Below are 15177 nucleotides of genomic sequence, written 5' to 3'. Positions count from 1 at the left end.
TATGTTCTAAGGTGCCTCTCAGCTCTGACATTACATATTCTAAGGCCTCTCTCAGCTCTGACATTCCTTTCAATTTGTGTATATATATATATATTTATACATATATACATATATATATATTTATATGTGTGTGAATATATATATATATATGTATTTTTTCCAGGTCTGACCTTCAATGTTCTGTGTTTTAAGTAAGACTCCTTCCATCTCTTACATTTTATGTTCAAAGAGTCCCTTTACTTCTGACTTTCTATGAGTCTAGCAGTTTAAACATACTGAGTCTGTGGTGAGAGAGGACATCCAGGTAGCAGTGTCTTGGAGGCAAGCGGAAGCAGAGAAACTTCTAGTACCTAATGCCTCGATCACCCCCTGGAGAATTCTGGACCTATGGCCAAATAGTTTCTATCCAAAGAAAATGTGCATCACACTAGATTTACCTGGAAAAAGCATTTGATCAGCTCTAACAGGGTCATATAAGATCATAGCCCTTTGCTAACTGTAGAGCACCACGATAAATGAATTGGAATTATGATAATGTTGATAATTATTTCCTTAGTGTTATTCTTTAGTATGCCATAGACTTCTTTTCCCGTTGGACTCAAACTCTCTGTCTTTCTCTCTCTCCTTACTTACTTGACAAGTGTTATAGGTGAAGGACAGAGACAGGGATACCTCAAAGTTAATTTGCAACTATTCTCTCAGACAAAAGCCGAGATGGCTTTGTCTAGATTCAGGCTGTATCATCAATAACTGCTCTTCCTAATATGACCAGTTCAGACTCCCAACTTTCTTTCTACTGCTCAAAGGTAAATACAAACCAACCAGTCCCTTCCAAGGGATCTTTTTTCTTCCTAGGAACAATGGTTGTGGTCCTTCATAATTGAAGAGGACCAAAATGATATCACTATGTTGGGGTCAAGGTAGAATGTGTTTGACCATGGCTGATCAGACCTACGTGAGCTTGGAAAGCTCTACCACAGGTCGGGCACAAATAGTCTGTGTGAACATTTGGAGTGGAAATGTCTCTAAATCTGCACATTTCACATTACTTTTGAGCTACTACAATTCTGCCTTGCTAGCATGAAACAATATACCAGTCACAGCTCTCTGGATCAGTGCCTGAATGGGGACTTTCTGAGGGAGGTACATCAACTCATGTAAGTGAACAATAAGTCAGAATACTCCAACGCTGTGGATCCCACAATACTGGAAATAACTCATTTACAGAGTGTAACAAGGTTTCTTTTCAAAAATAACTTAGCTAAAGCTAAGGCTTCATCATATCAGATCACCAGCATCAAGGCGTGGCTGTTGCTGGTGCTTATAGGCTACTGCTTTAATGAGATAAGGAGAAGCATCCTGTCTCATTGGTGTGACTGTGTTTCTTTTTCTCCATTCCCATACAGTTGTGCTCTTATGAGCTGTGTATATTTTGATAAAAGGTGTTTATTTAATTCTGTATCCTTGTGTGGCAGGGGAAGAGGAGAGGACATGGCTTTTACTGAGCGCACATGTTGCTATTGAGTCTGGACATCCCTGATTCTCCTTTCTCTCACCTACCCCTTGGTTCTCGCTACAGTGGGGGTCGGGCTGAAGGAGAATTGCACCGGCTGTCTGATCTGCTCAGAGGAGAATGGCTGTTCCACCTGCCAGCCACGACTTTTTCTCCACATCCGCCGAGATGGCATCCGCCAGTACGGGAAGTGTGTACACGACTGTCCCCATGGATACTTTGGTGTGCGTGGCCACGAGGTCAACAGGTGCAAAAGTATGTGGGGCTTGTGGCCAAGAACATCTACTCCACATCATCCTTCTTCCCCCAGCCCAGGCCCCAGAAGGGTTTTTTTTTTCCCTTCCTTCCTGATACTGCCTGACATGACCCTATTTACAAAAGCGAATAGGTAGTAAATTAACCTGGGAATGCAAAGATGGGGATTTGGTTCCAGGCTCACTTTGTGACCTTACTTAAGTCACTGACTTGATCTCTCTGGGTCTAAACTCAAACTAGGGCATCATCTTTGCCTTAAGCTTCAGCTCATAGGGAATGGAGGTGTCAGTGCAGCACACAGGAAAAACCTATGGGGTGGATTTTCAAGTCCAAATTCACCCTACCGGGTGGTCTTGAAAAAGTCCTTTTCTTTCTCTTGGACTGAAGTTCTCCTATAAAATGAGGCAGTTGGATTAGAGGATTCCTAAGGTTCCTTTCAACTTGACAGTCTTTGACCTAGAAGCAATAATGAAGTGTAGTAGAGAGGACTTGCGGTCAGGAAGACCTGAATTCAAATCCTATCTCATTCAGACACTTTGGAGTCATGCAACCCTGGGCAAATTATAGGATCATAGATTTAGAGCCTCTAAGAACCTTAGATGTCATTGAGTCCGATGCCCCAGCTTTGCAGCTGTGGGAACTGAGGCCCAAGATCACAGAGCTAGTGACTTAACCTGTCAACCTCATTTTCCTCAACTGTAAAATAGAGATACTAATGGCATGTTCACAGGGTTGCTGTAAGACTCAAAAAAGATAATATATGTAAAGAACTTTGTAAACCTTACAGTGATATATAAAAGTTAATTATTGTTATTCTTTGATTCCATGATAAGGATCATTTAGGACCCATACTATTGTGTTTTGCCCACCTTTCCAAAGATCCCTGCTGAGTAGTATGCCCCTCCCCTGCTCCTGATGGCTACTGGGTGGGGGTGAGAGGGCATCTACCCTACTGTTCCTCATGGCAGAAGCTGTTGTTGTGTTACAGAATGTGGGTCCACCTGTGACAGCTGTTTCAGTCAAGACTTCTGCATTCGGTGCAAAAGGAGGTTTTTTTTGCACAAGGGGAAATGTGCTCCCACCTGCCCACCAGGCACCATTGCCCACCAGAGCACGTGGGAATGCCAAGGTAAGCCAGAAGCCACAGGCCACTGCCTCAACCTCCTCCTACCCCAGTCTATTTTTTCTTGATGACCTGTGACTGAGACTCCCCACTATCATCTAACTCTGTGGTGGTCTCAGATAAATCTCTCTTTTTTCCTGAGCCTCAGTTTCCTTCTCTGTGATTAAAGGGAAAATCACATTTGTGCTCTCTTCTTACCAGGACTGTTGTGACAATCTGATGGGAAAATGGAAGGAAAAGTATTTTGAACCTAAATAACAATGCTTAATTCTTATGGATAGAAGTTATAATTATTGTGATCATTAATAATGGTTATGAATTATTTATTGAAGGAACTGGGATCTAGTTTACCCTGGAGAAGAGAGAGGACTTAGGGAACATGATAGCTATCTTTAAGTATTTGAATGGCCGTTAAATAGAGAAAGGATCTTTCTGCTTAGTCTCATAAGGCAGAAGCAGAAGAAATGGGTAGAAGTTGAGGAAATTAATTTAGGCCTGACATTAGGAAAAACCATTGCAGATGCCCCAAAGTATAGTAAGTTGCCTGGAGAGGTGATTGGCTTTCGTTCCTTGGCAGGGAAAGCTTGCAAGGAGAGGGCGGATGACCACTTGTGTATGTCTTGGTGGGAATTCCTTTCATGTGAGGGCTGGACTACATACTACTGAAGTCCCTTCCAAGTCACAAATTCTGGGATAAGTGACGGGAGACTATGACCCCAACCCCACTCAACATAATGTAACACCAGACTCAGAGTTGAGAGGGATAGAAACTGGCCTTGTAATTTCGCTGGTCTAGAGAACTCCCAAGTGAGGAAATTCGCTCTACTAACGCAAGTTGGCACCTTCTCTGCAATTTGGCATCTTAGAGAGGATCTAGCCCTAGAGCACTGAAGTGTTAAGTGACTTTCCCTCATGGCGCACAGCCATTATGTGTCAGAAGTGGGATCTGAATAATAGTAGTTAACATATAGCACCTTTTATATACCAAACCCTGAACTAAGCACTTTACAGTTACTATCTCATCTGATCATCACAACAACCCTGGGAGGAAGGTGCTATTATTAATCCTCATTTTACAGATGAGGAAACTGAGGCAACCAGAGGTTAAGTGACTTGCCCAGGGTCACACAGCTAGTAAGTGCTAAGACTAGATTTGAACTCAGGTCTTCCTGACTCCAATCCCAACACTGCAGATCTTCCTGGCTTTGATATTTTTTCTCTATTTGTTAAACAAAGCAACCACTAATCTCAGTTCTGAGACTTGTTAGTTGTGTGACTCATGTCACTCAAACTTCTCTTGGCTTCAGTTTTCCCATTGGTAAAGTGGGCATAATAATATACAGCCCACCTCACAGAACTATTGCAAGGAACACTTTAGGAAGGCACAGTGGTCCAGTGGAAAGGGAACTGACTTTAGAGTTAGCCTGATTTTGAATTCTGGGTCTATGACTTATTGTCTTGTATGACTTTAGACAATTCATTGAATCTTTGTTGGGCTCAGCTTCCTCATTTGTAAAACCAAAGGGTTGTGGGACAGCTAGGTGCTGCAGTAGATGGAACACCGGCCCTGGAGTCAGGAGGACCTGAGATCAAATCCGGTCTCAGACACTTGACACTTACTAGTTGTGTGACCCTGGGCAAGTCACTTAACCCCAATTGCCTCACAAAAATCAAATCAAAAGATTGGACTAACCAGCCTCCAAAATATATTCTGGTTCTTAAGTCTTTGATCTTGAGTCTTTCTCCGGAAATGTGAATTATCAGTTCATATATAATATATATTATATATATATACATATACATATATATATATTATCAATTTATTACATTCTTCCTTTCCTCTCCTTGTCCTTCCCTTCAACCCCCACCGCCACCCCATACCATGTAGAGGAATGTGAATTTGGACCCTGGAGTGTCTGGAGTCCCTGCAGCCAGGATGGGAAAACCTGCGGTTCAGCCTGGGGCCTAGAGACCCGAGTGCGTGAGGTCAGCCGAGGCAGTCGAGAGGAGGGGGCAGCAGCCTGCCAAGCTCTGTCCGAGTCAAGAAACTGTCCCATCAGGAGGCACTGCCCTGGAGGTGAGGACCTGAGAGGGCCCATGACAACCCAGGCTGCTGGGGGCTGAGCCAGCCTGAGAATCAGAGACTATTAGGCAAAATTTCAGAATACAGATTGTCAGAGCTGGGAAGGACCCTACAGACCATCTTGTCCGCTCCTTTGTGTTATAAGTAAAGAGTCTGAGGCCCAGGGAGAGGAAGTCGCAGAGCCAGTAACAGCATAGCAAGAGCCAGAATCCACCTCTCCTGACTCCTTGCCCCGAGAGCTGCCCCTAACCATGACTCCAAGCTCCTTTCTTGTCACAGCATCACAGTTGGGCCACATGAACCCCACTACAGCCTTGAATTAGGTAACTATCTGTATAAATGGTCTGCAGGAACCTTGGTTTGCATCTTAGGTAAGAACTGGGGGTGGCTGCCATGAAGGAAAGGCCTGACCTAGTTATGAGTAGGTGAAAGCCGGGAAAAATGGACGTCACTCTTGTACCTGATTGTCTCAGCTGGGATAGTTCTAATAAATATCCTCTTTTATTAGCAAGAGGAAAAATTGCAGGAGTTTTAGTCAGGAAACATATTAAAAAGGATTAATGCCCTTGGTAAAAGCATTTAAAAGACTTAGGACGTTGTTGGATTGTAGGAGTCTCCCAAAAAGGCCATACCTTGTAGAGTCAAAGTATAAAGTATGCTGGAAATTAAGCTATCCCTGACACCTGTGTTATAATGGGACCTCCTGAACAAGAAAGAAGCAACCAGCTTTGAAATGACACATGCACTGAAAGGCTCTGGAAGGAAGGAAGCAAGCATTTATGAAGCACCTACTATGTGCCAAACACTGTACTTAGTGATTTATGGATATGTTCTCATTTGATCCCCACAGCAATCCTGGGAGGTTGGTGCTATTATTTTACCCATTCTATAGGGATAGAAAACAGGCACACAGAGATTATGCAACTTGCCCAGGGTCACATAGCTGGTGAGTGTTTGCAGAAGGCTAGACTTGAGCTCAGGTCTTCCTGACTCTAGGCCCAGTGCTCTATCCATTACAACATCTAGCTGGTTAGTCCTGGATATTGCTTGTTGTTGTCATTAATCCTTCACTTTTGAAGACCACCGATGACATGATGGGTGATGTCTCGACTTGAGAGTGAATTGGATTTAAGTGAGGCAGAATTGCACAAAGTCACCAGCCACTCTCTCTCCCAGGATCATCAAAGTCCGGTGAAAGGACAGCAGTCAAGGTGACTGGCATTGGGCCTGGAAGCAGTGGATAACCTTGGCATCTTGGATGCCTGACCAGGCTCTGAGCACTCCACAGCACCTGCTTCAGCTGCCTTCATGGCCACTGGAACAGATTGTTCACATCTGCCCATTCTACCAGAGGAAGTCTTCATGTGCTTGGGGTAGACATTCCCCTAACTCACTCATGGGTTTGAGGCCTATCAGTTATCTTCAGCCTGGTTTAGCCCATCTGCCAAGACAATTTTACCAGGCTGTGGCTGCTGTTCATGCAACAGCTCCTTGGAGCCACAGGTGAGAGTTGGGTGCAGGGGGACACCAAAGGTGAATGGGCAGCCCTGAGAAGGTCTCAGCAAGCCCTCACACCAGAGGTGCTAGGCCTCCTGAACACCCCATACAACCCCTATTGCTTATGGGTCAATGGAGGAAAAACGGACTCTGAGTGGCTCTCACCCTGCAGTTTCCAGACACCCCGCTTGATAGTCTTATCCTGGGAACCAGAGACAATCTGGCTGTTGTCTGAAGAGAAGGCCACACTCAGCACATCCTTGGTGTGACCACCAAAGTACCTGGTGGTAGTGCCAGTTGGGAGGAAGGTCCCAAGGCTTGTCAAACATGTTGACTACTTCAGTCACTCCTGGTGATTGACACGGCCACAGATGATGTGACTGGAAGGATTCTAGAAAGCATTGCTAACAATTATAAAGTCTTGACCCAGAAATGGAGGGGAGCCAGTAATGTTTTCCTCACTGCTGCAGACTGAAGCAAGGGCTACAGAAGGAAAAAAATCTGTTTCAGGACGTAGAAATGGTATTTGAGGATGGGGTTTAAATTTCTGGGTCATACTTTAAAACCCAGACATGACAAGCTCTTGGTCAGGAATATAGTATGTCCCACTCTCACCTGTGGCTCCAAGAAGCTGTGGCATGTGCAGTGGCCACCCCACCCCCACCCCGATAAAACCGTCTAGGCAGATGGGCTAAACCAGGTTGAGGGCAATCAACAGGCCTCAAGAGTTTAGCAGTACAAGGCTCATTGCATGGGTGAGCATATCTGTATCCATGTGTGTGCATATGGGCATATGTATGGAGGAGACATCAAATCATTTCTCTCTGACTATGACTCAGAATAGCTCTACATCTGAGTGACAAGAACCATTGGAAGTTTGAACTAACTAGAAACATGGTGGCAGCTGGCACCAATTAAGGGGAAACTTCTCCCCCTTCACCACAGCTCCTCCTCCTCCCTGCTTGGTCATTAAGACAGCAGTATATGAGCAAAAAAGGAGGAATGTAGGACTCCCCACGAGACAGTCAGTGGAGGGCGGGGAGAGTGTGTGAGTGTGCCCAGGCTTGTGCCTATGTGAGCAGATGTGATCTGAGGAGGCAGTAGAAGCTGATTTCCTTGCACATCCTGGACAGTTACAGACCTCCAACTCACCAGCTTTCTTGGCTCCAAAACTTGGAGTGGCTAGAGATGAGGATAAAGGAGGGAAACAGTAAAGTACCCTGGAAGAGTGTCTTTGGGATCAGAAGACCTGGACTGGAATCCTGACTGTGCCGTTCACTTGCTGTGATGCCTTGGTCAAGTGATTTAACTTTTCTAGACTTGTTTCCTTATATATAAAAAGGAGTTGTGTATGTTGTGGGGGGGGGGATATATTGAACTAGGTGTCTTCTAGCTCTAAACCCTATATACCCAATTCAGACTCAGAGGAAGCCCCCAAAGAAATTCAGTGACTCTGGCCTGAGTTAGAACCTGTTTCCCCCTCCCTCTTTCCTATTAGCCAGCTTGTTGGGCCTATTTGGATCCACAAGGGGAATCAGCCTGGTGAGTTGGGACTACTGTCCCCATCAACAAATCTTTATCAAGCACCTGCAGAATGCAGAACCCTATGCTAGGTTCTGGGAGAGATAGCAGGTTTAGACAAGATGCCTTCCCTGCCCTCAGAGTGCTCAGAATTCGTGAGGGAGATAAAATGCAAATAGACAGCTAGGACAGAAAAATAAAATGATATGAGTATATCAAGAAAGTACTGAGCACTGTACCATATGAGGTGTGAATGGGTCAGTGATTAGTAGCTGCAGAAATCAGGTAAGGCTTCTGGGAGGAAATGACCTTTGAGCTGAGCTTTAAAGGATGGATAGAAATTCAGCAGTCCAGGACAGGGAAGAAGGAGATTCTAAACAGGAAGAACAAAATAAACAAAGGCAAGTAAGGAGGAAGGAAAGGCTAAGAATATGTTGGGGAAAGACTCCAGTGCAGGTTAGCTGTAGCATAGAGTATGTAAAGAGCAGTCACATTAGTCTGGAAAGGGAAAGCAGCAACAGATTGTGGAATGCCTTGAATGCCAAGCAAAAAGTCGCTAGCTCCTTCCTGGGTTGGGGGTGAGGGGTGGTGGGGTTGGGGAGGTGGCTCTGTGCCCCTGGCCCTCTCCTGATAGATCAGGCTAACCTACCTCATGTAGAAGCAGCTACTTGTGGAATGATCAAGGCATTGGAGTTCCCTTTCAGCACTTCAATCCTTTGAGCTAAGTTTTGACCTCTAGGCTCCTCCTTAAAAATCACGAACTCTTTGGGGGAGGGAGCACATGCTCACGTGTTCCACCACCCTGAAATCTGGCTCCCCATTACTTGCACTCATTGTTCCTAATTCTACCCTCAAAGGTCAAGCATCTAATCCCTTGTCCCCATAACAGCTCTTCAGATACTTAATACAGTAACTAGGTTTCCTGCCCCCCCCCCCCCCCCCTTTCTGTTCCTTTGATCCTCCCACAGCCTAGCCTCTAGCCCTATCATCTGTCCAGTTGCCCTCCTTTGGACAGCTCCAGTTTCTGCAGGGCCTTCCTAAAATGTGGCCAGAGGAGTAGCTAGGTGGCACAGTGGATAGAGCACTGCCCTGAAGTCAGGAGGACCTCAGTTCAAATCCGGCCTCAGACCAAACATTTGACACTTACTAGCTGTGTGACCCTGGGCAAGTCACTTAACCCCAATTGCCTAAAAAAAAATAAAATAAAAAATAAAATAAAATGTGGCCAGAGAACTGGTCACAGCCCTCCTGTTGGGGCCTGACCAAGGCAGAGAACAGAAGAATCAATCGTTTTAGTGACAATCAAGCAGCCCCCAAAGAATTATTAAGAACCTCCTATATGGTGTAGTGGAGAAAGAGCTGTCCTCGAAAAGAGGAAGACCTGAGTTCAAGTCCTGCCTCTGTGGGAGACTGTGTGACCTTGAGCAAGTCACTCTGCTGCTCAATGCTCTAGACCAGTTCTCTGAGACTCCAAATAGCAGAGATGCACACCTCTAGTGATGGGTTGAGTTTCCTCATCTGGGAGTGTCCTATATGAGTGAAATAACAGGTCCATTCCCAGTCCTTTTTTGTTATTGTTCAGTCGTTTCAGCTGTGTCCAACTCTTCATGATCCCATTTGGAGTTTTCTTGGCAAAGATACTGGAACAGTTTGCCATTTTTCCTTCTCTAGCTCATTTTACAGATAAGGAAACTGAGGCAGAGAGGGGTTAAGTGACTTGCTTAGGGTCACACAGCTCACTGGTATCTGAGATGGGATTTGAACCCAACTATTTTTGACTCCAGATCCCATCTCTGCAGGAGGAAGGGGTTGAGCTTTGGGATATCACACATGCTGAAAGGCTTGGCCTGCTCAGTCCTTTTGGGGTGATGGAAGAAGGACCCAGAGATGTTTCTGGCTAAGTCCCTGCCCTTTGGGGTAGAAATAGATGTGCAGAAGAAACAGCTGAATCTCTAGTGGGATGCAATAGGTGCTGGGGAGACCTCCTGCTTGAAAATGTCCCTCTTGCCAGCCATGGTGGCCAGAATTCTACCATTCCAAGACTGACTTCTTTTGAGTTATGCCATTGTCCCCTATAGAAATCAAATGAGACATTGTATATCAAACACTTCAAAAATGATAAGGAACCATCCAAATGGAATTATGGTTGTTATCCTTCTCTGATGGCTTGAAGATGGCCTTGGGTTCTTAAAGACTTCTCAAATGTCAGTGGAACTGAAGCTATGAAAGGTCCTACTAAGCTGGAAAAGATTTCAGTATGATCCCAGATTCAGATTGTATCTTCTGTCCAAGGACTGTCCCAAATAAGGGTTATTAAGGGTAACTAAGGTTCTAGCATGAATTCTTTGATGATGATTATGCACCAGTCCCCAGATAATTAAGATCTAAAGTCTTTCTTTGACACCAACACCTTACTATACATATATTAATTAGACCCATCTGGGAAAGGCGAAGGGAGCAGCTTTGAAGGGATGAATGGATGAATAAGCATTTATTAAGAATTTAGTATGTATGTGCCAGGCCACATGCTAAGTATCAGGAATACAAATACAAGCAAGAGAGACAGTTCCTGCCTTCAAGGAGCTTACATTCTAATAGGGCAAGATAATACATCCAGCGGAGGAGAGTTTTTCAAAGGTTAAATGGAGTGAATGGTGAGTGGAGTCATAGTGAAGTTGATTGACATGTGCTTTCGGGAACGATAATGTTGAATTAATTGCTGTTCTCAGAGGTAGAGTTGGAAAATGGAGGTAAAGGTTGGGGGTGGGAAGAGAAGGAGTATGAATCCACCATCCAGCAGCATGTCTTGGAGATGATAGGCAAGTAGTATGTTGGGCCTGAGATAGGGCAAGGCAAGGTGAACCTCCCCAATCAGAGCCCAGGATCAGAGGAATGGGACCTTCTGGATAAAGGCAGAGGCTGGAGCTCAGGTGGCATGGCTTGGAGATATACAGGTTTGGGTGAGGAAGGAGAAAAATTCATTAAACTGAAAATTAGGACGCATACTTCCTTTGGGAAAATCCTCTGTCTAAGGAGGTAAAGTTAGGAGTGGAAACAAAAAGAACACTGGAATTGCAGTCAAGAGATGAGAGTTCTAATCCTTACTCTAACATTAACTTGCCCTGTAACCTTGGGCAAAACCCTTCATTTCTCCTTGCCTCGGTTTCCTTTCCTATAAATAATACTCATGTTACCTCACAGGGCTGGTGTGAGGAAAGTCATTTGCCTTATAGAAATGGGAATTGCTCTCAGGATTTAAAGCTACAAAGAGATTTTAGAAGGAATTAGCCTAATTGCCTTATTTTACAGAAGAAGAAACAGGCTCAGAGAGGTTAAATGTCTTGTCTAAGGCCACATATGAGCTACTTTTTGTCCCTTGGTTGCTAGCCTCGATTCAAACCACAGAGGAAGGAGCCTTAAGAAATAAGATGTCAGAATAGAAAGGAGAGGGCTCCAAATTCAGTTCATTTATCACAGGGATGAGAGGTGAGAGGTGCGTTAGAGATAATCTAGTCTTACCTCATCATTTTCTAGATGAGGAAACTGAGGCTGACGGGTTCAATGCCCTCTCAAAAGTCACCCAGTTAATTTGATAGCCTAGCAGTTGAACCCAGATTCTCTGAAAGTGCTCTTTCTACTAGATGAGTAGCTAGGAGACACAGTGGAGAGAGCCCTGGGCCTGGAATTAGGAAGACCTGAGTTTGAATCCTACTGCAGACCCTTATTAGCTGTGTGACCCTAGGCAAGTCTCTTAACCACTCCCAGCCTCAGTTTCCTCTTCTGTAAAATGAGGGTAATAATTTACACCTAATTGCTAGAGTAGGCATGAGAAATAAATAATATGTGTAAAGCGCTTGACCAACCTTAACGCACCATATAAATGCAATATATTATAATTTCTATATATGCTACATATCATTATTACTATATATATAATATATATATACATATTACTATATAAATGCTGTATACCATTATTACCATGGTTCAACCTCCTCATTTTAAAAAGGGAGAAGAAGAAACATTTATATAGCACCTACTGTGTGCCAGGCATTGTGCTAGGTACTTTACAAGTATTATTTCATTTAATCCATACAACAACCTTGTGAGGTAGGTGTTACTATAATCCCCATTTTACAGTTGAAGAAACTGAGGCAAATAGAGGTTAAGTCCAGGGTCACACAGCTATTAATTGTCTAAGGCTGGGTTTGAACTTAGGTCTTCATGACTCGAATCCAGCACTCTTCACTGTGCCACCTCGCTGCCTACAGTTGTATAGCAAATTCTAACCGAGTCTCTCAGCTCCTAATCGAGTGGTACATCCACTGTACTGTGCTTTTCCATGTGTGTTTCTTCTTGGGGAAGGAAATGCTTATGGGTGGCATCAGTCCCCTGGAGACACTCCCATGTGGTTGAACTGATAGCGGCTGATTCAATCCCTGGACTGAGCTGTGTCCCCTGGGGATCTCTCTGTCCTTGGCTGTGTCTGCTGGCACTTATGTCCATTAAGGCGCCTTTCCCTCAAAGTGGGATTCCTGGATTTTTAAAGGAAGTTTCCATGTCTCAGATCATAAAAGCTAAGGGTGGGGAGACAGCCGTCCTCTCTGTGCCAAGAACAGTAGCCAGGGCGGGAACAGGAGCACTGGAGGCGTTTGTCTAGACTGGCAGAGTGGGAGACAGAGCAAAGGAGAATTATTTACAGACCTCAGAAATCCAGAGTCAGGGGATACAGAGACAAAGGCATTCGGTCCACAAGTGAAGTCAGATCCCAAAGGAGGATATTTTCCCACCCCACCCCACTCCTGCTCCCAACCAGAGGTAAAGTAATTTTGGAAAAGTGGCTCTGTGTTTTGGGGAGGGACAGAGGTGAGTTTTGAATAGAAATGAGGTATGTCTCACTTTATTCAATAAAAGCTTAAGAACATTAGAGGGTCTTAAAGGGTCTTAGGGTCTGTAAGGTCTTAAAGGGACCTTAGAACATAGAATGTTAGACGTGGAAGGGACCTTAGAACATAGAATGTTAAATGTAGAAGGGACCTTAGAACGTGGAATGTGAGAGCTGGAAGGAACCTAACACCAAATGTAAGGACTAGAAGGGATAATAGAGGTAGAAGGGACCTTAAGACAAAGACCACAGAAGGTTAGAGTCAGAAAAGACCCTAGAGATCATCTACCCTAATTCTCATTTTACAGAGGAAGAAAGTGAAACCTAGAAAGAGAAAGCGATGTATTTACGCAAAGTCATCATAAATGCCCCAGGCCAGCCCCACGGCCCATTTAGCCTGGGGTCCTATCTCTGACAGGTGTTTGGTGGGAAGATAAAATGCCTCCCAAATCCATGCCTCCCAAATCATCTGTCTATGGAAAGAATCTCAGTTTCCTCATCTCTAATATGAGCAGATGGAACTACATAATTCCTACGGTGTAATATTCTCTTTCTCCTCTGGCTTCCAGGCTCTCAGATACTTTCGGAATCCACTTTCATGCTTTTCCTTCTACCCTTCTCCACACTTCTCAGAAATCATAGCTAGAAGGGACAGATCTGACCTCCCCATTGTACTGGGGCGCAGAGAAGTTCCGGGACTGTCCATGATCACACAGGGAAAGAGTAACAGAGCTAAGATTCAAACCCAGGTCTTCTGACTCCAACTCTGGTACTCTTTCCATTACACCAAAAAGGGATGTGATACAGTTTGTTAATCATAAAGCATTATAGGGACTACTATCTTCATGCATGCCATTCAGAGAGTGAAATAGTGTTCTGTGTTCCTGTTTCAGAGAAAAACCTGACCCGAAGGCGGGACAGGAAGGAAAGGAGGCATCGGAAAGAGCGAAAGATGGAGCGTTCCCACTGAACGCCACCCCCACCTGGCACAGGGACATCTGGGCCAGGGAAAAGAAAGGGGCAGCACTGACTCAGCTACTCATCAGTGACTCCCCGCTCACCTGGCCCTTTCCATCCAGGGAAAACTGAACTTTTCCTTCCCCTTTTCTCCTTTTTTTTTTCCCTTCCCTTTCCTTCCTATCTTCTCTTGTTTTCTTTTCTTTCTCTCCTTCCTTTTTCTTCTCCTTCCTTTCTTCCTCATTTATTCACTTTCCACTCTATTTCATTTCTTCTCTCTATCATCCCTCCTCTTCCTTATATTCTTTCTGCCTGCCTCCTTCAGTTCCCTTCATTCCTTCTTTTACTCCCTTCCTCTCTCCTTTCTTTCTCCAGTTCCTCCCCTTCTTTCTCAACAGAAACAAATAAGTTTACAAACTTCAGAGTCGATCTTTGACAACACCCTAGAGAGATTCAGATCCATCAGGAAGCCCACCAACATCCTTCCTGATGTTCCAGACAACCACAGGAAAAAGCCCACTCTGCTCCCCGTGCTGGCTGCAACCTCGGGGGCTCCAGCTAAGCAACAGACATCATCTCCAGAGGGCTGAGACAAATGACTTATTTCAGCTGCCCAGGACAAAGGATCAGGAGACATCACCAGGAGACTTCAAGCCCTACTCTGCTTGGCCATAAGCCTCTCTCTCCCCCTTTGTACAAATCCCACGAGTCCAACTGTTCCCAATGGGAACAGACCCTCACCAGGCATGGACCTTCAGCAGTCATACATCTGAGGGATTCAAAGGGACTTCGATCTGGGTTCACAGGGCACCTCCCTCTCACCTGATAGAATATAAGAGCTGGAAGGATCCTTGGAGATCATTAAGTCCAACCCATTCAATTTACAGAGGAGGAAACTGAGGCCCAGAGAGGGTCAGCGACTTGACGTCACATAGCTGAAAACTTAACATTTTGATGCTGAGGAAGCAGCCATAACTGCTTTCTGGTAAAGGAGGGAAAGAACAGAGCAGGTTAAGATGCAGGATGAGCTTTCCTTGTCAAAGTGGGGAGGCTGGGACGCCCTCTACTCAGCTCCATGGGAGCAGGGTAAGGTCATGATAACCTACCTTAAGCCTCTGTCCCAAGGCAGGTCAAATACTCTTGAGGTTCCTACAGAGGCTTGGATTCTTTCCCTCCTGCTTTCCTGCTCCATCAATTCTCCTTCCTGTCTCTTCCTCCCTCTAGCTATTTCCAGGTGTCTAACTTGTTTATTATGACCAGAACCCTGGTGGCTATTGGGAGCAGAGGGATCAGATCAGAGAACCTCTCTTCCCTGTAGGACCAGGCCACCAACTCCAATCGCA

The 15177-nt window shown here is 44.9% G+C and overlaps 1 protein-coding gene across 1 annotated transcript in view; it reads left to right on the top strand.

Annotated features, from left to right (window-relative positions):
* LOC114046868 (R-spondin-4-like) overlaps positions 1 to 13847 on the top strand; it is a 38858-nt gene extending 25011 nt beyond the window's left edge. The window contains exons 2-5 of the mRNA XM_027867437.1: positions 1580 to 1768; positions 2757 to 2897; positions 4780 to 4968; positions 13771 to 13847. Of these exons, the coding sequence (XP_027723238.1) occupies positions 1580 to 1768; positions 2757 to 2897; positions 4780 to 4968; positions 13771 to 13847 (596 nt within the window). The remainder of the gene's footprint in view (positions 1 to 1579; positions 1769 to 2756; positions 2898 to 4779; positions 4969 to 13770) is intronic.
* Positions 13848 to 15177: the final 1330 nt, after the last annotated feature.

The sequence above is a fragment of the Vombatus ursinus genome, unplaced genomic scaffold (assembly GCF_900497805.2).
Source record: "Vombatus ursinus unplaced genomic scaffold, bare-nosed wombat genome assembly UNPS02014786.1, whole genome shotgun sequence".
NCBI lineage: Eukaryota > Metazoa > Chordata > Mammalia > Diprotodontia > Vombatidae > Vombatus > Vombatus ursinus.
This window is presented reverse-complemented; position numbering and strand designations above follow the sequence as displayed.